Source organism: Myxocyprinus asiaticus, chromosome 46 (genome assembly GCF_019703515.2).
Source record: "Myxocyprinus asiaticus isolate MX2 ecotype Aquarium Trade chromosome 46, UBuf_Myxa_2, whole genome shotgun sequence".
Classification (NCBI taxonomy): domain Eukaryota; kingdom Metazoa; phylum Chordata; class Actinopteri; order Cypriniformes; family Catostomidae; genus Myxocyprinus; species Myxocyprinus asiaticus.
The window spans coordinates 20,672,169-20,698,462 of NC_059389.1; the positions used below are offsets into that span (position 1 = coordinate 20,672,169).

General features: G+C 38.3%; 2 protein-coding genes across 2 annotated transcripts in view; one reads left to right on the forward strand and one right to left on the reverse strand.

The window, feature by feature from the left end:
- Positions 1 to 799: 799 nt before the first annotated feature.
- On the reverse strand, positions 800 to 2,742 carry c2cd4a (C2 calcium dependent domain containing 4A). The gene is made up of 2 exons (XM_051690121.1): positions 2,603 to 2,742; positions 800 to 2,286 (listed from the first exon to the last, which is right to left on the reverse strand). Exon 2 carries the CDS (start codon positions 2,253 to 2,255, stop codon positions 885 to 887), a length of 1,371 nt encoding a protein of 456 aa, XP_051546081.1. The 5' UTR covers positions 2,256 to 2,286; positions 2,603 to 2,742; the 3' UTR covers positions 800 to 884.
- Positions 2,743 to 8,843: 6,101 nt separating this feature from the next.
- Positions 8,844 to 26,294, forward strand: part of LOC127436150 (talin-2) — a 224,534-nt gene continuing 207,083 nt past the window's right edge. The window contains exon 1 of the mRNA XM_051690104.1: positions 8,844 to 8,949. The gene's annotated coding sequence lies outside the window, so the exon portion shown is untranslated. The remainder of the gene's footprint in view (positions 8,950 to 26,294) is intronic.

Sequence of the window (26,294 nt, forward strand, 5' to 3'; positions counted from 1 at the left end):
AATATTGAAGGCCTCGTCCCTTTTTTTTTTTTAAAATAACCAATATGCTTAAGTTTTGTCGCAACCAGTGCTAGTCAGTTGTAGGGGGTTTTAGGGGGTGGGACATTCTCATTCTATAGAGCATTTGATTGGAGTAAAATCTGTGTAGTGCAAGATGAGTCATCAATATTTTTGGTCTGTTTTCCAGTAAAAGAACAATAACATTTTCAGTGCGTATATCTGCTAAAAGTCAATTTTGTAAAGTTTGTGGAGAACATTAGCATATAGATGGCTTCAAAGTTAATAGTCAGGGACTACAAGCCACAAAACTCCTATTTTCATTTCATAGAAAATTAATTTATATCTGGTATATAAAGATGATGTATGCTTTGCCAAAAGTAGTAATTAAAATGGCTGCATCAGTTGACTAAACAGGTATATTTTCATCTGCCACCATAGCAGTTGTTTAAAGTGTTTTCTTCCACGATTTCAAATATGCTTTGCATTATGTTTGGGGAAACATTTACATTATATGTTGTATTTAAAAATCTTCATGTGTAATTATGTGTAAAAGAGTGCTTGCACTCACAGTACAGCTGTAAACGAGTCGATCTGTGCAATATGAAACAAGGAAAAATGAAGCCCATTATGGAAATGAGGAACCTTGCAAGACTGCAGGTCTTTTCATTCATAGTCACAGCTGTTCTCATCATGTATAAGTGATTACTTTAAAGGGAGCATCATTTCAGGTATTCTTTTAAGAACAAAAGACCACAAGACAGATATCTTTTTTTTGCCATTTAATAGAAATGAAGTCTTTGGCAGATAAACTAATTTGAAAATAAATAGCACTTTATATAATAACACACTCACACAATAAATTACGAAAGACCATTTGGATTGATTTATAAGGTGACAATGCTAGCAAGAGGAAGATCACAGTTGCCCAAGGTATAGTCTCTTTTCATGGTGGACATCTTGTTAACGACTTTGAATCGGAGTGACCTCTGGCAAAGATCATCCTCCGTTATACCGTCAAAGAAAAAGTCCTCGTTGAAGATTGGATTGCGGCTCTTCCTGATCACTGTGCTCCGCTGTTTCTGGACTTTTCCGGGCATGAGAGACAGGCTAATGCTGCAGTTAATGCTTTTAGGGTCCACGGACAAAGCGTACAGGCCTTCCGCACTAATGAGCCGTACACGTAGTCTCTGGTTCTCAGGGCAGTATTCTGCCGACAGCCGCAAGGTTCCGTCCCTGCCTACAGGAACCAGATTCTCCTTCATTACCCTCTCCCGGTGCAGAACCAAGTCCATGGGGAAGATAGCAGGAGGTGCCAAGCCAAAACCATAGGGGAGAGGTTCTACAAGCCCCTCAGATGCTCTTCTCATGATGTTGGGGCTGTTGTCCGTAGAACTACTCTCATCCGTTGATAAGGAATTGTTCCTGGACACAGCAGCTTTCCGGAGGTTGCGGTAGAGTAGTTTTTCATGGCTAAGTGCTTTAAGGAGAGAAGGTTTTGCTGGGCATCTGTTCAGCAAAGGAGAACTGAAAGGAGAAGATTCGGCTGAGGAAGTAGTGTCACTGTCCAGAGTTCCTTGTCGGTGCAGGGTGAAACCTTTCGGAGAAAGTCTGGAGGTCAGAGTATTCAGGCTAAAGGAAGAAGGGGATGGGGAAGAGGGCAAGCCTGGGGTGGTGGCCAAAGATCTGGAACATGTGCTGGACCTGCTCCGGGGAAGAACCAAGGGGATTCCAATGGAATTAGGGTCGTTGTGGAAAAGGGACTCTTTTCTCCTTGTGTGGGGACTTTCCAGCAAGGTGCAAAAGCCGTAACTGGTTTGAGCTTTGGCCAGGTGGGGCAGGGAAAGGGCAGCCTGGCTTTGAGGATCAGCATTGGTGTTTTCTTCATCACTACAGCCATTGTCATATGGCCCATCGTCTACACTTTCCACCTGGATTATATGGTTGTTGGGTAGCTCCCATGCAGCAACCTCTCGTTTCGGACTGCCCTTCTCGCACGGAGACACCCGGATGCACGGAGTTGGCCTCAGCTGCTCCGAACTCTTGCCCTCCAGCGGTGTTGAGATTTTCGGGGGAATGCAGAATTCTGGGATAGTATCTGGGGTAATGATGTTGGGACATAGCAAGATTTTCTTGGCTTTGTCAATGGACGACTTGTCTCCAAACATTATGTCTCCGATTTTGAAGCTGTATTCCGATATGGGAAGTGGTAGGTTGGTTCTTTCCACCGACACTCTGATCTTCTCGACCACCCACATGGGAATTCAGATTGGAGTCAGGTTTGAAACTCTGCAAAATTGGAAGATTTGGCAATTATTAGTCTGCACAAGGACTTCCCATTCACTGTCCATTCAGTTAATTGGTAATTCACCCAAAAATAAAAAATTCTGTCATCATTTACTCACCCTCACTTGTTCAAAATACATATGACTTTCATTCTTCCATGAAACACAAAAGGATTTATTAGACAGAATTTCATGAAAGAAGAAAGTCAAAAGGAGGGTGACTTCAAACAACCTGAGTAAATGACGACATAATTTACATTTTTGTGGGTAAACTATGCCTAAATCTTACCCAAAAATCGGGCAATACCTAAAAAGCTTACCTTTTTATATGTGTTCTCTAGTGGAGGAATTCACCGGTAAGTCTATTCAGACAGGTTAGTGAGAATGTTCTATATGCTGCATTAAATTCGTCTTCAAACGTGATAGCTGAGACTCTCTAACAAGCAAACTCAGTTTCTCTACTCTCAGCCCGGCGTTTCTTTCTGACACATGTGAAGCGCTCTTGACCTTTTAAACAGAGCAGAACTGTGGGCGGAGAGGAGGACTGTTTGAACACGCCCACCAGTAAGAGAGGGTTGTCCCACTTTTGAAGGCAAACAGTTTCTATTGAAACTCACAAGCCACAACAGTCTAATCTAAGCAACCCAACGCTATGAAAATTAAATGCCAGTCTGATAAGCAAATTGCATTGAAATTCAACACATTTTGGTATAAAACAAAGGCATGTGTGTGTTTGACTTTCCAATCTGTGTAAGAATTGTGACATTAGGTGTGGTATACGGGTTTATGAAAACTGAAAATGATGAAAATGATTTGTAAGTTGATTCAACATACAAAGTCAGATAAAAGGGGCAGTTTTAGGCATACACATGATGGAGCAAAGTCTTTGATGTATCTGGGTCAGCCAATCCAAAGACAAATACAGTTCTGTATTAAAAAGCAAATTCACAAGCTTAGGTGTGGTAATTCCAAGTTATGCTCTATAAAACTTCAATATATCACTGAAGATATCATTATACCAGTAGATATTATTGCATGTTTGGTCTAAGTTATAATCACTTTTTTTTTTTCTTTTTTCTTTTTTTTTTTTTGCAATTTGTATTAATAAGGGGACTACAGAGAGGGCGGAAAGTGAAGAGCAAAAGACATCAGTCGTATTAATTTTTTTTTTTACGTTTTATTTTTGAAAATTCTCATCATTTACTCACCCTCATGCCATCCAGGATGTGTATGACTTTCTTTCTTCTGCTGAACACATTTGAAGATTTTTAAAAGAATATCTCAGCTCTGTAGGTCCATAAAATGCAAGTGAATGATGGCCAGAATTTTGAAATTCCAAACAGCACATCCATATGACTCCAGTGGTTAAATCCATGTCTTCAGAAGCGATTTGATAGGTGTGGGTTAAAAACAGACCAGTATTTAAGTCCTTTTTACAATAAATGGCCACTTTCACTTTTAAGTCCACACTCTTATTTTGTTTTGGCAATTCACATTCTTTGTGCATATCGCCACCTATTGGGCAGGGAGGAAAATTTATAGTAAAAAAGGACTTAAATATTGATCTGGTTCTCACCCACACCTATCATATTGCTTCTGAAGACATGTGTTTAACCACTGGAGTCGTACGGATTACTTTTATGCTGCCTCCCTGTGCTTTTTGGAGCTTCAAATTTCTGGCCACCATTCACTGGCATTGTAAGGACCTACAGAGCTGAGATATTCATATAAAAATCTTAGTTTGTGTTCAGCAGTAGAAAGAAAGTCAAACACATCTGATATGGCATGAGGGTGAGTAAATCCACAAAACTGTATTTTGACTTGTCCCTACTTTTCTTTAAAAAGCAAAAATCTGGGTTACAGTAAAAAATTGGCCCCATCACTTTCATTGTAAGTGCCTCATTGTAACCTTGATTTGCGCTGTTTTTAAAGAAAAAGAGATTAATTTTTGTGGTAATCAACATTATGCCACAAATGCTGTCGATTAAGCTTAACTTGTATTGAACCTGATATATTACTTTAAGTATAATGTTTATTTAAACAAACAAACAAACAAACAAAACAGCACACTTGAGCCTGAAATTATCTACAAAACAAATTTTGAATTATAGTAGGAATAAATAAATAAGAGATTTCAACACAATGTTTGTGATAAAACCATGACATACAAACTTCTAAGAAAAGATTTTTGATAATTTTCCAAACATCCTCCCAATAAACACACGCACACAAGCCCTCACCCTTGCTCACAGTGCCTTTAGTTTTCTCTCTATCAAATGGAGCTAACCCTTCTTCCTGCAAGCAACAGCTGGTTTTAATAATCATCATGGGTAGCCGTGTAACGAACATCATGTGTTTTAGGGTCACCTTTAAATGCAACCTCTAAATACCTCACTGAGAACTGTTCCACTATGCTGCCTCAAAGACAACCCATCACACATTTAAGGATAAGAGGGCCTCTAACCATATATTTAATCTATGTAGACAAGGGGCAAAGTTTCAACACTGCAGTTTTCAGTTTGACCACTAGAGGACAGCATCCTGTCAGCTATGATGGGTGAAGCGTCTCCATTTTACTCTTCCAGGTTATAAGGGCATGCATTAAAGCAGAGCTAATGTTTGCTTCTTTATTTACATTATATTTAGAAGGATTTGTCTATTTAATGTGTTTGTAGTGTGTTTTGTAACAGATATACAGCATTAAAAATTATTGTTTATTCATGTGTTTGGAAATTGTCTCTATAATTCCAGTGCCATAGTGGACATTAATGAGAGCTTTTTAAAAATGTAGGTCTATATCTCCGTTCCCCATTTTTTGGGGAGATAATTGTTACTTTTCAAAGACTCCTGCAATGGTATGTCCCCCCTAAATTTTCAAACCGTTCTTATGTCCCTAAGGTCACTTAAGTTTAAGTTTGTTTATATACTGACATATTTGAAATATTATCTTCCCCATAATTATTAGTGTGAATCTCACACAAAATATGTCTAGGTCACATTTCAATATTTTATTTAACTTAAAGTAAAAGAAAAGTCTATTATTTTGGACCAATACGATTTTTATTTTTATTTTTATTTTTTTATTTTTTTGCATTGTAAAATTATATTTATGACAACAAAAATATTGTCAAAATTACTGTTAAATGGATAGTTCACTCAAAAATGAAAATTCTCTAATTATTTACTCACCCTCATGCCATCCCAGATGTGTATGACTTACTTTTTTCTGCAGAACACAAACAAAGATTTTTAGAAGAATATCTCAGCTCTGTAGGTCCATACAATGCAAGTGAATTGTGGCCAGAACTTTGAAGCTCAAAAAAGCATATAAAGGCAGCATAAAAGTAATCCACACGACTCCAGTGGTTAAATCCATGTCGTCTGAAGCGATTCGATAGGTGTGGGTGAGAAGCAGATAAATATTTAAGTCCTTTTGTCTATAAATCTCCACATTTGACCAGCCACAACCAGTAGGCGGTGATATGCACGATGACTGCGAATCACCAAAAAACAAAAGAAGAATGTGAAAGTGAAAATGGAGATTTTGGTAATAAAGGACTTAAATATTGATCTGTTCTCACCCACTGAGTCGCTGGAGTCGTGTGGATAACTTTTATGCGGCCTTTATATGCTTTTTTGAGCTTCAAAGTTCTGGCCACCATTCACTTACATTGTATGGACCTACAGAGCTGAGATATTCTCCTAAAAATCTCCATTTGTTTTCAGCAGAAGAAAGAAAGTCATAAACATCTTGGATGACATGAGGGTGAGTAAATGATGAGAGAATTTTCATTTTTGGGTGAACTATCCCTTTAAAAAAAATAATACTATGATTTATTTGATTATTTCAGCATAAATTAAAGGCAGTACAGCATATACTACCATTTTGAATAAATACTTTACATTTGAAAAACAATTGTTATCATTATGATACTCTATGTAAATTTACATGCGTTATATTCTGTTTTTTCCCCCAGATACATACCAATTCACATTACAAATAGCTAATTAAACCAATAAGTAGTAGATATTCTTAGTCTTTGTCACCTAGGTTTTAAACAAATACTCTGTAAATTACAAGTTGGACTGGTGTTAAAAAAAAATCCCCTATAACTTTTCATGCCCAGTAGTCTATTTTTACCTTTGCAAGATACTTCAATACACACACTAGCCTTTGATGTGGCAGGTAGCTCACACTTCCTGTCTCGTCTCAGTTGTTTATCAGTCAGCCAGGGAAGCAGGTATATATAGGATGCAGGTATACAGTATATGGGATGCAGGTATGGGCTTGGAATATTCAGTGAAAGAGTTTTTGGTGTTTTTCCTTTGGTCCATTTTTTTTTTCTTTTTTTTTAAATTGTATTAAACAGTACATAACCTCTAATAATACAGCTAATTTTCTGCTCCATTAGCCTCATTAGCTGTGCTTGCATATTCATCATGTACACAATCAGCAGTTCAAATCCCATCACCACGACAACACTATCAGTTACAGCCACAGTCTGCAATGACTTACAATGTGCGTGCTCATATTCTAAATTACTGTAAAGAGGCACAGACATCAAATAATAGCTTATGTCTAACCATAAACTACAGGAGAAGCACTCATGCATACTTCACAATATCTTATATACTAACTCAGACTGGTCATTGTGATAAAGGTTACATGGCAACAAGATAGACTACAAACAGACGTCCTTGAAGTCTTCAGGGACTGCTGGCCTATTAAATGTTTGATGACAGTTCTCTGAGTCTCACTAACAAAAGTCACCAGAGCATCTCTCTGAAAGCAAAATGCCTCATAGTCCCTTTTTTCACTTAGTAATTGTAAAAACAATGAAAGTGATGAAAGCAAATTTTGCCAACCCATTTGTGAGTACATTGCCAGAAACTGGCTTATCCACTCTCAGGCCATGTCCACATGAATACTGTTTTGTTTTAAAAGACATTGACTTGCAAGTGAATACAATGCAAGTGAATGGTGACCAAAACTTTATGGCTCCAAAAAAAAAAAAAAAAAAAAAACACATAAAGGCAGCATAAAAGTAATCTATAAGACTCTAGTGGTTATATGTATATCTCCATAAGCGATCTAATCTAATCTGATCTTAAACTTCCTAGTGCTTGATGCATGTGCAGAGAGCTAGATGGTGCTATAGGAAGTGTAATTGAGCTTGAAATCATGATCGCCAAGAAGACTGCTGATGTCAAGATTTATAGTGAAAGATTTTGGCCTGTTTTCACCCAAAAGGGATTGAATCGCTTAAAAAAAAACATAAGCGGCTTTTCCACCATCGAGCCAAACAGTTCTCATTATGAAAGCGTGCCATTTCATGTCGATCCGGGACAGTCGTTTACGGTTTCTTTTTCCATTGTGGTGCTTGAATGTACATAACAAATATGTCAGTTGGTGATGGCGTGAGAGGTAAGCATTGTAGTAATTGTGCTATGGAGGATGAGCGCATATCCCTGGTTTTTACTCTGCTAAAGCACAGGAAAGACATGTCGCAAAAAGGAAAGCAAAGACAAAAAGGCAAGGGGTTTACCATCATTTGCCGAGGCCTTGAGCATGCCACCGAACACAAAGAACGGTAAAAGTTTCCAGACTAGCTAAAAAGGATGTGCTAGCTAGCATAATCTACCTCTCTGAAGCAAAAGGAGTGTTGAAAAATAATGTAACTAATTTATCATCATTATAAGTTCATGAAGATACACCAAACATACACTTTTTTTTTGTATTAAGTTTTATTAACCTCACTATAGTGAACTATGGCAGCTACCTAGAAACAGTTGAGTTTCCTTGGCATTGGCAAATTGACAATTGTGAGGCACCACGTATTAAAATTCCACCAGCATAGTTGAACACAGTTAGCTAACCGTGTCGAGAAATCCATGCCGAGAACGGTTTGTAATCGTGCAGTGCTGAACCGTGTTCAAGTGGAAATGCTGCTGGAACCATTCCTTACCGTGCTCAGAACTGTTCGGCTCAGTGGTGGAAAAGTAGCTATAGATTTAACTACTGGAGTCATTTGGATTACTTTTATGCTGCCTTTATATGCTTATTGGAGCTTCAAAGTTTTGGTCACCATTCACTTGCATGTATGGACCTACAGAGCTGAGATATTCTTCTAAAAATCTTAATTTGTGTTCTGCAGAAGAAAGAAAGTCATATGCATCTGGGATGGCATGAGGGTGGGTAAATGATGAGAGAATTTTCATTTTTGGGTGAACTATCCCTTTAATATAGGTAGGCCGATATATATTGGCCAGGCAGATTAATTGGCCAATATTTGTCCATTAAAAAAAATTTAAAAAAAGAAAACGAAATAATCGGTCAAAAATGCTTTTAAATTATAATTATTACCATGGATTCACATTTAAAAGTGGAGAGAAAAGTTGAAAGGTCAACGAAACTGACCCAAGCTGCATGCCCAGGAGGTTCTCAGTCAGTCCAACAACTGACTTGGTAACTGATAGTATGAAATTACTGACCGTTTAGTAGTCGCATTTCAACTCAATTACTTACTTCAACGTACTAGTAGGATTGCCTCGATGGGGGACCTAGTAACAAGAGGGGCGGAGCCTCGCGTTTCAGAGGCAGGACAGCAGCTCGCGCTGCCTTTGATCAACTCATCTCTCGCGCACCAGAGCGCGTGCTGCTTTTCAGGTAGGAATTTGCGATTTCTTTCTCGCTTCTTATTCGCAATTGACCCGTTTTCAAAACTACATATCGACGGCATCGGATGAATTAATGGTTCCAGTTTCGCTTGGAGTTCAAGCCGCTTTGGTGTTGAGTTATGGGCGACGTTATGATGGAGCTGAATGAATGGGCGGTGTTGAGTCTCGAGCGGCGTGATGTTTGATTTCGGAAAACTGTCATTGAATTTGAAATCAGTGATTGATTCCTGCGTGGATATGAGTGGATTGACCGTGCACTATGGTTAAAGCGCAATACATGTAATTATAATTCAATTTTGATTCTTGATATTTTTTAAATGTCCCATCATAACATATTAAAGGAGCTTTTCAGCAATTATGTGCGAACTGGAGTTGCATGACAGTTTTACCTTTTCTGAACATCACACTGGTTTTAGATTGCATGAAGTCGCATTGACATCGAGGAATGGGGTCGCGTAGCCTCCCTCTCCCAAATGCTGGATGAATGGAATCTTTGGAAAAAGATACCGCCTATTTACATGCATCGTGTCAACGCAAGCTGTTTGCAAATGACTGAGATACTAGCCCCTTCAAGGGGTCCTTTCAGAAGGGCGAAATCTGACGCCGCCATATTTTAATGGAATGTACGATAGCCTATATCTATATATCTCTACGCCATCTCATCTATATGCACAAACTCCAGATGTGGCCTCAAAACCATTGCAGTGTATGCATTTACAACAGGATAATCTCTAGAGGATGTAATATACAATCTCATTTATATATTTATGAGCTCAACATGTCTTTAATTTTTGTAAAGAACATTGCCCTTGGAAACTGGTAAATGAATTGCACATGGCTTCGTTATTTTTAGTTGGCCAATAGTAAATTGAACCAGCATCATTTTAACACTCTAACAAACTCATTATCCTAATCTTCATAACAGAATCAATGCGATGTAGCCTAATAATATAAGACAATTCTCCTGGGAAAACTGGACAGAGACCATATCAATCCACAATGAAGTGTTGAACCCCCAATACAAATTGTAATCGTCCCTAAAACATTATCCAGTCATATGCTTTAGAGTTGCATGCACAAGTGAACATCTATTTTTCAGCGGTGACATTCAGACAGCAATTTCCATGGGCATTTGCACTTTAACAGCAGTCTTCTCAACAGCTAATGGCCTGAAAGGGATTTTTCTTTTATAATCAGATGCAAATGGATAGAAATGGAATATATGGAAGTTTTATCCATATGGAAGTTACAGTGCTTTGAAGAAATTCGTGTTTTCCTCCACACACCATGTGTAGCGCCACACCCCTTGGAATCTGTACTGTACTACAAAGGCACGACAGCTTGCAATGTAAAAATGCTATATACATACATGATATATATATAGATATCTATCATGTCAGTGATTTGAAATTAAAGCATTACATATGAGTTTTTTCTTTTTCTCCCAATGGGATCAGTGGTTGATTAATTGTCAACCAATATGGGTTTAAATGGTTTATTTCTAAATCTGTTCATCTTAAGGCATGATAGTTTGAACAACAATGATAGAATGTTGTTGAAGCCCTATAAATCTGATTGGTTTTTGGTTGATAGATTTTTTTAATATTGTTTCATGACCAACAAGGATGTTGATTCAGAAACATGTCCTACTTAGCAAAATCATGGTTAAGCCAGATCAATAGCTGTCTTTGATAAGTTGGGGTGGTCAGTAAAGATAGGATGCCATGCAAATGGTAGCTAGCGCATTTCATTTACACATCATCACTGCCAGTATGCAAATAGTATCGTATGAGAGAGGATGGCGCGTGCTCTGTGACTATGACACTAATAATACACACTTTGACCTAGTTTTAATAATCTATTAGCATCCTTATTCAACCATACCCTTATAACATATAAATTGTTAGTTGCATTATAAACATGGAACAGGGATGTGTTGATCTTTAATAATACATAAACTTGTCATTTGTCTGCATAATTTACCTTGGAATTTTTTCATCTGTGTCAAAATGCTGAGACAATGAGGGTGGCCATTGCCACAACTGCAAGGAAAAGGAAATTAGCACTGCGGTTTGACAGGAAAAAAGGGATGTTTCGCACTGGACTTTGTAGCAGTCATACGAGGTCACAATAGTGATCTCTTTATATATATATATATATATATATATATATATATATATATATATATATATATATATATATATTATTTTTGTCATCATTATTCTTAAGGAGACACGTGATTCTCTGAAATGGCAAAATCATTTATTTTGTATTTCATGGAAAAATAACAGCACACTGGTTTGAGAAGACTCAAGGGTGAGTAAATGAATTCATTTAATTTTTTTGGCAAACTATGCTGTTGAGGCCATTGTTCAGTGTAATTTTCCTGATTTGATTGATAGCTTTACAATCTACTGCATTTAAGTATGCAAAGTGATATTAAAAGACATCACACTTGTCTGATCTATAAGGTCTACAGGTAGGTAAAGAGGTTTCTAGTACTCTCACTTGACTTGATTCAAGGGGAAGGAAGTGTGTTTTGGTGATGAAAGGGCACGGTATGAATTAATATCCATTATTAATAGACAGAGAGCTTGATGTGTATTGATTCTGCTGTTCTTCAGCTCTCAGTTTGGTGATCCAAAAGGCTAGTCAACATCAGCCGTATCTTGATAAAACTTTCACGTTTACTGTGCTTTACACCTTTCAAAAATACTGATACATGGATACAGTGCTAAAACTAATGTGTGATTGTGTATCAATCAAGACATATGGTTTGGTGGATTATGAGATTTGAAAAGTGGTTTAATTTGCCTAGTGATATACTGTATGATATGATGCATGATATGATTAAAATAATAGTGCCCATTCACATAAACAGTGTTTTACATTATTTTTACCACTAAAAATAACAACTCATTTTTCCAACTCACTTTTGGCGCAACTCTGTGGTTATTTCACCCAGAAACTGGAGCTCCCACGTGCCCAGTCTGCCCATACGTTCAACAACACTTCCAGCTTTGGCCATTGGGGGCAGTGGTTTGAATTTTGGTAAGCACAGACCAATTTAGCAGCTGAATTCTCCACCTACTGTTGCCAAATTCACAGTGAGATCAGTCTAGTAATTTCTCCCCAATAGTGTCATCATATGGAATTTGAAATGGTCAGCAAACAGATAGTCCTGCCTCAAACTAGGGCTGGGTGAGATGGCAAAAAAAACAAAACAAATCTTGATTTTTATCAAACTATTAAATGTACTCCAACATGATTCAAATTGTATGTTCTTTATTAGAATGCAAGGCAACCTGGTTAGAACAATCCAAGTTCTTTTCATTATAGGAAACAAAGGTGTGCAAGTATAATGTACCAAATGCACCACAGGAGGAAGTTGTCAACAGAGTGTAAATGTAAAATTTAAATCTAATAAACCCAGATGTTCAGAAATAATAAAATAAGAAAACCGCAAAATAATTCTTAGCCAGTGTAGGTATTCATTTTATCTAAACCAAGTCTATCTAGAAAGATATTGATTTCTAGATAACTTTAAATTATCAAGTTTATCTAGAAAGTACTAACTGAATATCAGAACAATTTATCTGTATATTCATAAACCCCTGCATTTAGAGACGCGCCCTCTAGAGGTTCACGCTGAGCAGCGCAGCAAAATTAAATAATTTATGATTACAATTCAACTAGCAAAGTTTGTCAAAATGATCGCTTGCCAAATGTTGGCTGTAGATGCAGTACACTTGAAACCCATCACAGAACAAAGCAATAATTAGCGATCTATCTGAATCATCATGGCAAAAGGAGCGGCGGATGTTTGATTCTCCCATATATAGCCTCTCCATGATTTGTAATGAAGCCCAATAACTGTCACATAACTAACGCTTTTTATAGGTGAAAAGAAAGGAGACCGCTCATCAACATGTGCACGCCGAGTCCAGTTATGGTCTTAAGCCGGTTTATACATGCATGATGGACGAAAAGGAGCTAAAATCACACTGTGTACAATCGTACAGGGAATATAACTACTGTCTTTTATATCAGCCTCCAAGTTGTTAACCTGTTACGTTCATTTGGAGCGCGCCACACACGTGCAGCTAATCAGATCGTGAGCGGCATTAAGACAAGAGCTATGAATTCTTTTTCTCTTCCTTATTCAGCCTTTGATTTACAACGTATCTAACTTTAGTGTTTGCAATATTTTTGGCAAAATCTCGATTTCTCGATTTGAAAAAATAAAAAAATCATGTCAACGCAAATTCTAATTAATCAGAAAAAGCGCCCAGCATTACCTCAAACTCATGCCATTGGTTGAGGCAATGTAATTACACTCACTCAGCACTTTATTAGGAACACTTTGGTCCTAATAAAGTGCCCGACATGGTCTTCTGCTGTTGTAGCACATACACCTCAAGGTTCGATGTGTTGTGCATTCTGAGATGCTATTCTGCTCACTACAATTGTGTAGAGTGATTATCTGAGTCACCGTAGCCTTTCTGTCAGTTTGAACCAGTCTGGCCATTCTCCATTGACCTCTCTCATCAACAAAGCGTTTCCGTCCTCAGATGCGCACTGGATGTTTTTTTGTTTTTGGCACAATTCTGAGTAAACTCTAGAGACTGTTGTGCGTGAAAATCCCAGGAGATCAGCAGTTAGAGTAATACTCAAACCAGCCCATCTGGCACCAACAATCATGCCACGGTTGAAACGGCTGAGATCACATTTTTTCCCCATTCCGATGGTTGATGTGAACATTAACTGAAGATCCTGACCTGTATCTGCATGATTTTATGCATTGCACTGCTGCCACACGATTGGCTGATTAGATAATTGCATGAATAGGTAGGTGTAAAGGTGTTGTGAGTGTATGTCAGGCTAGTTTAGATGCTGACAAAAATGTTTAAACTTTCCTGGAAAATCAACCTAAGAAGAATAGCTAACTTCGAGTTGTTCCTGCATATTAAGCATGTTAGAAACATGAAAAAAAAAAATCAGATCATCAAGATAGAGAACATACACCTAACACCTGCTTTTCTCATGCTGTCTTATCTATACCTTATGTGAAGTTATAGTTAGCTCTCCCTAAGTGTGACAGTTGTTTCTTTTTTGCTTGCCAACATCAGAAAATCTTACCACCAATGACACTACACACAAACATAGGAAAAAACTAGAATAAAACTGAAATGGGAAGAAATCTAAATGTCCCTTCAAGTCAAAGAGGACAGGACATTGTTAAGGGCGTTGACTCAAACCCAGAGACACTGTAGCCTAGGTCTTGATGATCAAAAAAATAAATAAAAAAAAAGAAACATTAAAAGAAACATTTTGGAAAGGATGCTGCAGTTTCTGACTTAATATTCAAGAGGACCAGGATCTCTCACAAATTTCTGGAAAAAATGCAAGCTCAAAGCAGCTGTGTTTGGTTCATTGGTGAATATCATTCTTCCTCCTTCCCATGCTTTTAATTATGGTCAATTCAGTGACGGGGGAGGTTTTCAATGTGAAATGTGATGGTTCAATTCATATAGTGGATGTGTTTCAAGATAGAGACCAGCGCAATGCTTGAAATCATTTGGAGCTTGGAGAACTGTTGTATAAAAGTGCTAACCCCAAACATTTCCGCTTTGTCTGACAAAAAAGCCCCATCACTCATGTATCAATCTATAGAAAGCACAGCTTTCAAGCCCCCGTTAAAACCTGTTGGAGTCAACCATCTTAATTGTAGCAGCCTGTAAAGCCAGGATGAGGTACTGTGATTGGGTAATTAATGTGAGTCATATCAGCTTACCTCTCATTGTACTGTACATCCCTCCCTATGTATTTTCACAGAGAGAGTGTAATTAAAATCATGCCTTCTGAATGGTTTTTGTGCACATTGACTGGATCACAATCCTGCTGTTAAAGAGGCCATTATCAAAATGGCTTTGGATTATGCAGGGCCATTATGACTTATTATAAGTTCTGTAAGAGCAAGGATGTCCTCTAAAATTTGAATGGTTAAAAGGCAGAAGGTTATTGTTTGGCTGTTAAAGTCGGCTAATCTGACTATACCCATTTTAAGCCTACACTAATACTCTTAAATTGGCCTATACATTTATACTTAAGCATGAATTGGGAGCTGATTATGTAATTTCATAAAGGTTTATCTAGTGGTCGACCGATATATCCCTGTGGTGGATAAATTGGCTGATACTTGGCATTTTTAAATTATCGGGATTGGCCGATAGATTTTCCTGTTTGGCCGATTTGTTTCTTAAGCCGCGATGGCACCTAGAATCACATGCTTGTATGTGAAGGAGCATTCTGAGACATGTTAATGACCAATCACAGTTCGTTTAGTTGTTATGCACCATCATATTACCTGCTATATACCATCTAAAATGCACACAAAATCTTATTTATTATTATTATTACTTTTACAAAGTAAAAACCAAATCGATCGACTACTAGTTTTGTGAAGTATAATAAGGTACTAGGATAAAAATCTGTCTTTTATTTATAATGTCGTAGGTTTAGATCACCCAAAAATAACAATTCTGTCATCATTGTCTTCAGAAGTTTTGGAATATAGCACGCAAATCATATGGATTGTTCTTATGATACTTTATGGTACTTTTTGTCATTTTTGGAGCTCAACAGCCCCTGGTCACTGGTAACTTTATGCTTAATTGAAAAGAGCATTCTTGACATTCTTCAATACATCTCTTTCTGTGTTTCACAGAAGACAAAGTCATCCAAGTTCAAAGTGCTTTTCATTTTGGGGTAAACTATCCCTTTTAAAGTCTTTGTCACCCCTAAAAGAATGAGGATTCTGTTTAAGTAATCCATTGCATTCTTATTTTCTTTGGCACACTGGAAAGATAGGCCTACTGGTGGTAGACTGATAGAGCTGGCAAGCAAATCTAATTTTGAAACATTCAGAAACAGTGTTTTTGGGACTACACTTTGTGTGTCTGCTTTCTGGCGCTCTTCACTGTAATGTTTATTGCATATGGTTCATTAGACTAATTGAATAAATTGATTCACTCCACTTATGGAATTGATTCTGGGTAATTAGTTTGCATCTTAATAGGCTGTGCAAGATGTCGCTCTAGTTGATACCGGGTTGATTTGCTTGGTTTAGCCTAGTATCAGTTTAGTTGGATTTGATGTGTTTTGGTTTCTTATGAAATAATGTTTTCTTTAAGAGAGCTCTGTCAAACATGAAAACATTTCTGAATTGAGCCTGACTAATCTAATAAAGCTAGCAGACATTTTCAGTTTCTACAGTAAGTACAATATAGTGGTTATAAATACAATGGATGGAGTGATAAAGTTTATCTGAGGTCAACATAGGCCTGACTGAGACAGGTGATGGTTGCCCCATTTAGTGTTATTCATTATGAAAAGTTAGCAATTTCCTTTAAATATTATTTAAGAGCTCTAATAGCTATAAACGAAAAGCTGGACTGACTTTCCCTCAGTAAATCAATTAGAATGTGATTTCCCTCTTTCTACTGTTGACGTTGTTTCATCTCCAAGAATAACAGGCCTGGTTGGAATTCCTCAGGAAATGTTTAGTCGACAGACCAAGAGACAAAAGTGTTCATGGCTTATTGTCAGTGGAGAGAATCTGTGTGGTGTTGTCCTGAAATCAGTGTGAAAACTTGAGCATGTGTGTGTGTTTTCCATGGTACAGAACCAAACAGTTTTCCACCCCACTAATGAATAGGTCAGTTCAACCCAACATAGGGTGATGATTACTCCATGTAGGGTTGTGTTTCTCAAACTCCCAAGTAACTATTATGACAGAAACCTTAAAGAAAACCTGAAATTTGTTTGACTAGGCTTTTAGTAAATTTGGGAACTGGTATTAGGCAAAATGACCTCTTCTCAGCCAGGTGGGCACACTTAACGCCCAATGCTGAGAATCTCAAAATCACCTAATTATCACGGCTGATATATTGGACTATCATTAGTATTTAACACTGAATTCTGGTCATTCATGAACTCCTACAATGGGTTCATTGCAAGGATTGGTATTGACTACTTTCTGGCAGTTAAAATTAGCTCCTTTCACAGGCCACTGAATAAAAGGAAAAAATGTTGTGTGCTGTATCTTTTGTTCCCATTGAGGCTGTTTGTGTTGAATAGAGGAGAGTTAATCGGGCTTGTCCATGTGAGTCTGCTCATTGAGTTGTTCCTCCTCTGGCTGAGCTCTGCTTTTAAAGGTCTTGTGTGTGGATTGTGTTATTGTCAGCTGTGGTCCTCGAGAGATTTGTAGTGTATGGCAGTGGTTGAATGCGTTAGTAGCCACTTTCACACATGAAACCCGTTAAATTGTAGTAAAATTGCTGGATTGCCTTTTCTGGTAAATAAACCACATCTACTATTTACACATGAAATGGCTTTCTGTCTTTTATCTGTTTAGATACCATTCACACATCGTGCTTTAGTTTCATTATCTGTCCAAGTTGAAGTTTTTTTTTTTTTTTTTACTCCCGAGTCACTGGTGTTAAAGGGTTAGTTCAACCAAAAATTTAAATCCTTTCATGATTTACTTACCTTTAAGCCATCCCAGATGTGTATGACTTTCCTTTTTCCGCAGAACCGAAGTGAAGATTTTTATAAGCAGTTTTCAGCTCAGTTTGTCCATACAATGCAAGTGAATGGGTGCCATGAGTCTGCTGGCTGTTTGACGGTCCAAAAGTCATATTTACATTTACATTTTATATTTATGCATTTGGCAGGCGCTTTTATCCAAAGCGACTTACAGTGCCCTTATTACAGTGACAATCCCCCTGGAGCAACCTGGAGTTAAGTGCCTTGCTCAAGGACACAATGGTGGTGGCTGTGGGGATTGAACCAGCAACCATCTGCTTACCAGTTCAGTGCTTTAGTCCACTACGCCACCACCACTCATATTTATTAATGTCTTGTGCAACAATCCGATAGGTTGGTGTAAGAAACAAATTGATGATTAAAACATTTTTATCTTTAAATCATTGCTTCCGCCCAGCACTGTATTTCTGTTTGAAATGACTTTCGCGTGTTGTTCGTTTCTCTGTTGTATACAAAGCGCGTGCTTCCGACTTCTCGCGTGAAAGTGCCATTGCGCTAACATCATGCATAGCAGCCTGATGCGTCGACTGCAGGCAGGAAGTGATTTTTTTTTTTTTTTTTTAAGTTAATAACGTTTTTATTATCGATTTATTTTTTTAAACAAACCTGTCGCTTTGCTTCAGAAGACATTAACTGATCGACTGGAGTCGTGTGGATTACTTTTATGCTGCCAAAATATGCGTTTTAGACCGTCAAACTGCCAGCAAACAACAAATATATATATAATATATATATATACACACACACACATACTGGTGGCCAAAAGTTTGGAATAATGTACAGATTTTACTGTTTCAGAAGGAAATTGGTACTATAATTCACCAAAGTGGCATTCAACTGATCACAATATAGTCAGAACATTACTGATGTAAAAAACAGCATCATCACTATTTGAAAAAAAAGTCAATTTTGATCAAATCTAGACAGGCCCCATTCCCAGCAAACATCACTCCAACACCTTATCCTTGAGTAATCATGCTAAATTGCTAATTTGGTTCTAGAAAATCACTTGCCATTATATCAAACACAGTTGAAAGCTATTGGGTTCGTTAAATTAAGAATAACATTGTTTTTGAGTTGCCACAGTATGCAATAGACCGGCATGTCTTAAGGTCAATATTAGGTCAAAAATGGCAAAAAAGAAACTGCTTTCTCTAGAAACTCATCAGTCAATCATTGTTTTGAGGAATGAAGGCTATACAATACTTGAAATTGCCAAAATAACTGAAGATTTCATACAAAGGTGGACACTACAGTCTTCAAAGACAAAGGAAAACTGGCTCTAACAAGGACAGAAAGAGATGTGGAAGGCCAGATGTACAACTAAACAAGAGGATAAGTACATCAGAGTCTCTATTTTGAGAAATAGACGCCTCATGTCCTCAGCTGACAGCTTCATTGGATTCTACCTGCTCAACACCAGTTTCATGTACAACAGTAAAGAGAAAACTCAGGGGTGCAGGCCTTATGGGATGAAATGCAAATAAAAAGCCATTTTTGAAACATAAAAACAAAAAGAAAAGGTTAGAGTGGGCAAAGAAACACAGACATTGGACAATAAATAATTGGAAAAGAGTGTTATGGATCTTAACTAGTGCCCGACCGATTTATCGGTCGGCCGATATTAGCCATTCACAGATATATCGGTATAGATGTATATGTTTTCCGATACGCGCAGATATGAAAACTTTTTTCAGAATATGTAATGCAGAAAACAATGCTTGGGTGATTTAGAATTGGTGTCATAACGTAGTTTGTCCAGCAGAGCATGCTCCAACTCCACTGTTTACAGAGCTGAGCTGACGGTGGTTCTGCAGACGGTGCAAAGTTAAGCGGTGTCTTCACGGTAAGTTGTTAACTAGTTTGTGAAATACATACTGGAAAGTTAATAAAAAATGACCCCATCATTTTCCCTTTTCAGTATAACTAATATAACGTTAACCCTGTCCCTGACAACCATGTCACTCATGTTTATCACATCTGTTTATGTTAGCCAGCTATAGTTTGTCAGTGCAGTCAGTAACAGCAGATTAAGCATCAGAGCATCTTTCTGCAGCTCAGCAGACAACGGTGCGGTGGTGGATTGTGTCTGTTGAGTGTTGATTTCACGCTACGTTGTTACGTAGTTGGTGAGATGCAATGCTGGAAAGTAAATAAACAACGTCCATCTTCTACTCTCCGTGAAAATGCGTTCATAGCTAACTAGCTAAACACGTAGCTACTTTCATACATTGTCAGCTGAGTGGAAGCTAATGTGTAAAAACGTATGCACCAAACTATTTTGTTCAGGATTGGCAGTTTGGTTCCCCCTTCAACCGAACAATTCCAGTCACTGCATTTACAAAATGTAATATTTAAAAGTCTGGTTTTCCACCGTTGAAAGTTTCCCTTGAACGTGTATAACAGAATACGGTGTAACACCGCCGCTATTTATCTCTAGACTCGGCAGGTGTAAATGCAGAGAAGCTGTGCTTCTTGTTTTACAGCCTGCCCCTAATTGACTGGCAGTATTAAAATAGTTAGCATTTGACTGATACTAAACAGTACTACTGATGTTTATTTAGCTATTTATTTTATTTTTATTTATTCTTTATTTAAATGGCCAGTAATTGACTGATACTAAACAGTACTGATGTTTATTTAGCTATTTATTTCATTTGAATTTATTCTTTATTTAAATGTTCAGCCATTGACTGATACTAAACATACAGTACTGATTTTTATCTATAATTTTAATTTATTCTTTATTTAAATGGTCAGCAACTGACTGATACTGAACATACAGTACTGATGTTTATTTAGCTATTTATTGTATTTATATTTTTTTCTGATTAACAGTTTTTATTGATTCATACAATTAACAAAGAAAAGCAAAATATATATTCACAGAATCAACATTTAACCCCCACTATTACCCTTCCCAATCCCCCATCCCTGACCCTCAACAAACATCCCTGTGGTCACACATGAGTATACACACACACACACACGCACACACAATATATATATATATATATATATATATATATATATATATATATATATATATATATACCCAATTTTTTATGTCTTTATCCCCTATATTTATGACCGCCCCATCACATAAAATACAGAGTCTGGGGCAAAATGAAATTTGAGTGCCCAAAACATCACACACAAAACTCTGAAACTTCAACCAAAATTCTTGGATCTTAACACACCACTAAAAAACATGGGTTGTGTCTCCATCTTCTGATTAGCATTGCCAGCAGGTGGGTGTGTCTTTAAGACCAAGCCTATACAATCTAGAGGGGGTCCAGTAGAATCTATGTAAAATCTTGAATTGCATAAGGTGCACCCTTGCATCTCTAGATGCAGACTTGACGTTTTTTAGAATCCTAGCCTACACTCCCTCCTCCAATACCAAGTTTAAATCTGTCTCCCATAATCTCTTGATAGAAGTTAAAGCTCCGTCCCCCCAGACTCTGAATTAGCAGGGAGTAATATACTGATGCCTCATGACCTTTTCCAAAAGAAGTAATCACCACTCCCAGAGTATCTGCCACTTTAGGGGAGTGTATACTACTCCCAGAAATAGTAAAGAGCAGGTGGCGCAGCTGTAAATACCTAAAGAACTGAGATCTAGGAATCCCAAAATGTTAAACTAAATTTTCAAAGGATCTCAACACTACACTCTCATATAGGTCACCGAGTGTATTAACCTCCTTCACAAACCACTCTGACCAGCAGAAAGGGGACTTATTAATATATCATTTTGGGTTCAGCCATATGCTCGAGGCAACATTTAAATAAATGTCAGAATTAAATACTCTGGATGCTTTTGTCCATACCGAGTGCATATGCGAGATAACGGGATGTAACTTAACTTCTCCGATTAGTTTGATAGGCTTTGCAATGGTGAAATAGGGGCAAGAACTTCCTGTTCAATACAAAACCAGGGAGGGGCTCTCTCAGGAGGAAGTGACCAATGAGCCAAATGTCTGAGACCGAATGCATAATAATAAAACAAAATCTTGGGTAGGCCTAGCCCACCTTTGTCAATCGGCCCATGTAATTTACTGAAATGTAATCTGGGACGTTTACCATTCCAAATGAAGGACTTCGCTATGCTATCAAATTGCTTGAAATAAGAGAGGGGGACATCTGTAGGGAGAGACGGTTGCAGGTAGTTGAATTTTGGAATACAATTCATTTTAATAACATTTACCTTCCAAAACATAGATAAATGTAATGAAGCCCACCTTCCCACATCGCACGAAAACCTTTTTATTAAAGGGTCAAAATTAACTAACTAAATCACACAAATTTGCTGGTAATAAAATACCCAAATACTTAATGCCCTGTTTGGGCCACTGGAAGGCGCCCGGCTGAAAAGCCATTGCCGGGAAGTACGCTGTCAGAGCCAAAGCTTCGGATTTAGACCAGTTAACTCAGTTTCTTGAGAATTTAGGCATAGATCTAGTAGGGTCGGAGACGAATAATAAAATATAATCTGTGTAAAGCAAAAGCTTATGCGCCACACCTCCCGCCACCACCCCTGGAAAATCATCATACTTTCTTATCGTGGCTGCTAATGGTTCCAGGGCAAGACTGAACAATAATTGGGAAAGAGGGCAACCCTGCCGGGTGCCCCTATCCAGAGTAAAATAATCTGAAATTATTGTTTGTACCTCCGCTACTTGGTGTCTATAAAGTAACTTAATCCATCCAATAAAAGTATTCCTGAACCCGTACATTTCCAAAATCTTAAAAAGATAATCTCATTCTACCATATCAAACATCTTTTCGGCATCAAGTGAGATGGCAGCGACCGGAGTCTGATCATTTGCCACTGACCACATGATATTGATGAAACGCCTAATGTTATCAGAAGAGCTACGGCCCCGAATAAACCCCACCTGATCTATATGTATAAGAGATGTCATAACTTAATCGGTTAGCCAAAATTTTTGACAATATTTTAACGTCTAGCTGGATCAGGGAAATTGGATGGTAACTCTTACACTCCCTTGGAACTTTGTCCTTTTTAAGAGTCAGACTGATCCGGGCTTGCATCATGGTTGGCAGAAGCTTTCCATTCCTTAATGATTCCGTATTAACATCTAGCAAAAGTGGAGCCAATTTTGTAGCATAAGATCTAAAATAAATTGCAGCGGCAAAGCCATCTGGTTCCAGAGCCTTGCCTGTAGGCAAGGCCTTAATTACCTCGCCAAGCTCCTCCCAAGGTTATCTCAGAATGAAGATAATTTCTTTGCTCAGCCGTCAGTTTAGGAAGTTCTAGTGGTTCCACAAAGTTTCTAATATCCTCATCAGTAGACAAAGACGTGGAACTATAGAGATCAAGATAGAATTCTTTAAAAGCATTATTAATATCAATGGCTGAGGTAAATATTTTACCACCAGCAGATTTCACTGAGGGAATGGTAGAAAAAGACTCTGTTTTATTTATCTAGCCAGACGTTTTCCTGCCTTGTCCCCCGACTCAAAGTATGACTGTCTTGCCCTGAATAGCCAAAACTCCACCTTCCGCAACAAAATAGTATTATATCTGTATTTCAATCGTGTCAATCTCTGAGGCCATCAGACGACATTCGCCGTTTCAGCTCTGCCTCTGCACTTTTAATATTCCCTGTCAACTCCATGAGTTCTCGTGCTTTGGATTTTTTGGTGAATGAGGCATACTGTATGATCCGGCCCCTAAGAACTGCCTTAAGTGTCTCCCAAGCCATACCCATAGAGGATACTGAGGACCAGTTGGTCTCCATATAAACATTGATTTCAGCCTTTAACATTTGATGAAATTCAGGATTTAGCAAAAGGGATACATTAAAGCGCCAACTATATGATTTCCTGTTCTCTATGTGGCAACTCCTCTAAACACACCAGGGCATGATCTGAGACTAAAATGTTTCCAATTGAGCAATCAACAACAGATAAAATGAGGGACTTAGATATAATAAAATCTATTCAAGAGTAAATCTTATGGACTGATAAAAAATGTATAGCCCCTACCAGATGGGTTCAAAAGTCTCCAAATATCTGTAAAGCGTCAATGTTGCTTTAGGGGGCATGCACACTTTTGCCTCACTATGATCAAGGACTGAGTTCATCAAAAGAATAAAGTCTCCTCCCAATATTATATCATGAGGGGTGCCAGCGGCTTGCAACATCCCTTCAAGATCTATAAAAATGCCCTGATCATTAGGTGCGTAAATATTAGCCAAAATAAAACTCTGTCCCTGAATTTCTGCTAAAACAATAATGACTCTTCCTTATTTATCTTTACTCTAAGACATTTGAATTGTAGATGTTTACTTATCAGTGTAATGACTCCCCTGCTCTTACTTGAGCCAGCACTAAAGAAAACATGTCCACGCCATATCTTCCCAAATTGTTCAGCTTCCTGTGGGGAAAGATGCTTTTCTTGAAGAAACACTCTATCATATTTCTTATGCTTAAGAAGAGAAATAATCTTCCTTCTTTTTATGGGGTGCCCCAACCCGTTCACATTCCACGTGGAGAGAGACAATCCACTTATATTAACATTTTACATTTTGACACGAGAAAAAATTGTCAAAAACAAAATTATAAAGACCACATTCCAACATTAGTGCAACAATCAAACCCCCAACTTCCCCCAGAACCAAACAAACAGAAAAAAGAAAAACGTGCGCATTAACCCCACGCACGACAGCGCCAACTGACGTCCATCCTTCTAAACTCAAACAGTCCATGTACACCTACGAGAGCCCCCACGACAACTTTGCCATTGGATTGTTCAAGTCTGGAGTTTCTATACAAATTTTGTGAGACAGAATTACACAAAAGATAATCTATAAAACAATCTCCAACTTCTAGGCGGAACCAGCAGAAAAAGAAACAAAGACAGTCAAGATTCCTCGAACAGTCAAGTGAATTTTCAGTAAGTCGGTCCACTCGGCTGCAACGTGAGTATCATAAAATAACTTACTCCATTGACTTTATGAAGGACATCGCTTTGTGGGCATGTGAATGTTTTACGGTCATCCTTAGCATCTATTCTCAATTTGGCCGGGAATATCAGTGCAAAAGCGAACTTCCATTGATGTATGAGTTTCTTGCATTCCTTGAATCGATCAAGTTTCTCTCTTTTCGAATTTGCAAAGTCTGGGAACCAGAAAATGCTGTGATTCTTCCAAGAAAGCCTTCCTTTACACCTCGCCTTGCATAACACAAGATCTTTATCGGATGATCGCAGAAATTTGGCCAGAATTAATCAGGGCCTGTCTCCCTCAGCAGATCGCCGAGCCAGAACCCTTTGAGCTTGCTCTGTTTCCAGTTTATGGCCTGTTATGTCAAGCAGATACGGAAAGAGCCGATCCAGGAATTTCACCATATCCTGACCCTCTTCGACCTCATGAATTCCGATGATTCGACGTTATTCCACCGGCTACGGTTCTCCATGTCCTCCAACTTCTCCCAGACATGCTCAAATCCAACTTGGTTGCTAGCAGATTAGCAGATAATTCCCTCTCCGATGACTCCAGATAATCTATCCCTTTCTCGACATTCCCCACTCTTGTAACCACCTCAGAGAATTTAGTCTCCATGGCAGTGATCGATCGACGTATTACAGCAAGATCCACCAAGTCAGCAACGACCTTCGTCAGCATTGCTGAGATGTTCAACATCTCTCGCTGAATTTCCCTCATTTCTCCAACCAAATTGACTCCCTGGCTCGGGGCCTTCTCGGGGGTGTCAGCTTGAGCACGTAAGTGTCTTTTAATGTCTCCAGAGCCTGAGGATTTTGAATTCTTTGACATATTGTCCTCCTAGAACAGTTATGGAACGGAGTGTATCGAATCTCGCCAGTTTATAATAATTCCTTACATTTATATAGTGCTTTTTTTAGGCACTCAAAGCGCTTTACATAGTATAGGGGGAATCTCCTCAACCACCACCAGTGTGCAGCATCCACATGGATGATGCGACGGCAGCCATAGTGTGCCAGAACACCCACCACACACTAGCTATTGGTGGAGAGGACAGTAGAGTGATGTAGCTAATTCAGGAATGGAGATGATTAGGAGGCCATGATAGATAGGGGCCAATGGGGGGAATTTGGCCAGGACACCAGGGTTATACCCCTACTCTTTACGAGAAGTGCCCTGGGATTTTTAATGACCACAGAGAGTCAGGACCTTGGTTTAACGTATCATCCGAAAGATGGTGCTTTTTTACAATATAGTGTCCCTGTCACTATACTGGGGCAATAGAACACACACAGACCGCAGGATGAGCACCCCCTGCTGGCCTCCCTAATACCGCTTCCAGCAACAACCTTGGTTTTCCCCAGGAGGTTTCCCATCCAGGTACTGGCCAGGCTCAACCCTGCTTGGCTTTAGTGGGCAACCAGGCAAGAGCTGCAGGATGATATGGCTGCTGACTGTTTGTCATTAATAGTGTTAAAACTAGCAAAGTGCGCAGAGCTCGCCGTTCACACGTCCGAACCTCGCATGGCGTCACGTGACTCCCCATTTTTATTTATTCTTTATTTTCTCAATGTTCATTTCTAGAATTTGTTGACAATGTATAATAATAATGTCAAATATTCTTTTATAAAAATATTTAAGAAAGCAGCCTTCTGAGTACCTTTGCATAGTCATATCGGTGCAAAATCAGTGCACAATCGACATAGAAAATGTCTGTTTTCATTCTAGCTCAAAAATGAACTATATCGGCCACCAT

Bases quoted from the DNA above. Each gene is read 5' to 3' on its own strand.
- c2cd4a (XM_051690121.1), bottom strand. From the start codon at position 2,255: ATGTGGGTGGTCGAGAAGATCAGAGTGTCGGTGGAAAGAACCAACCTA.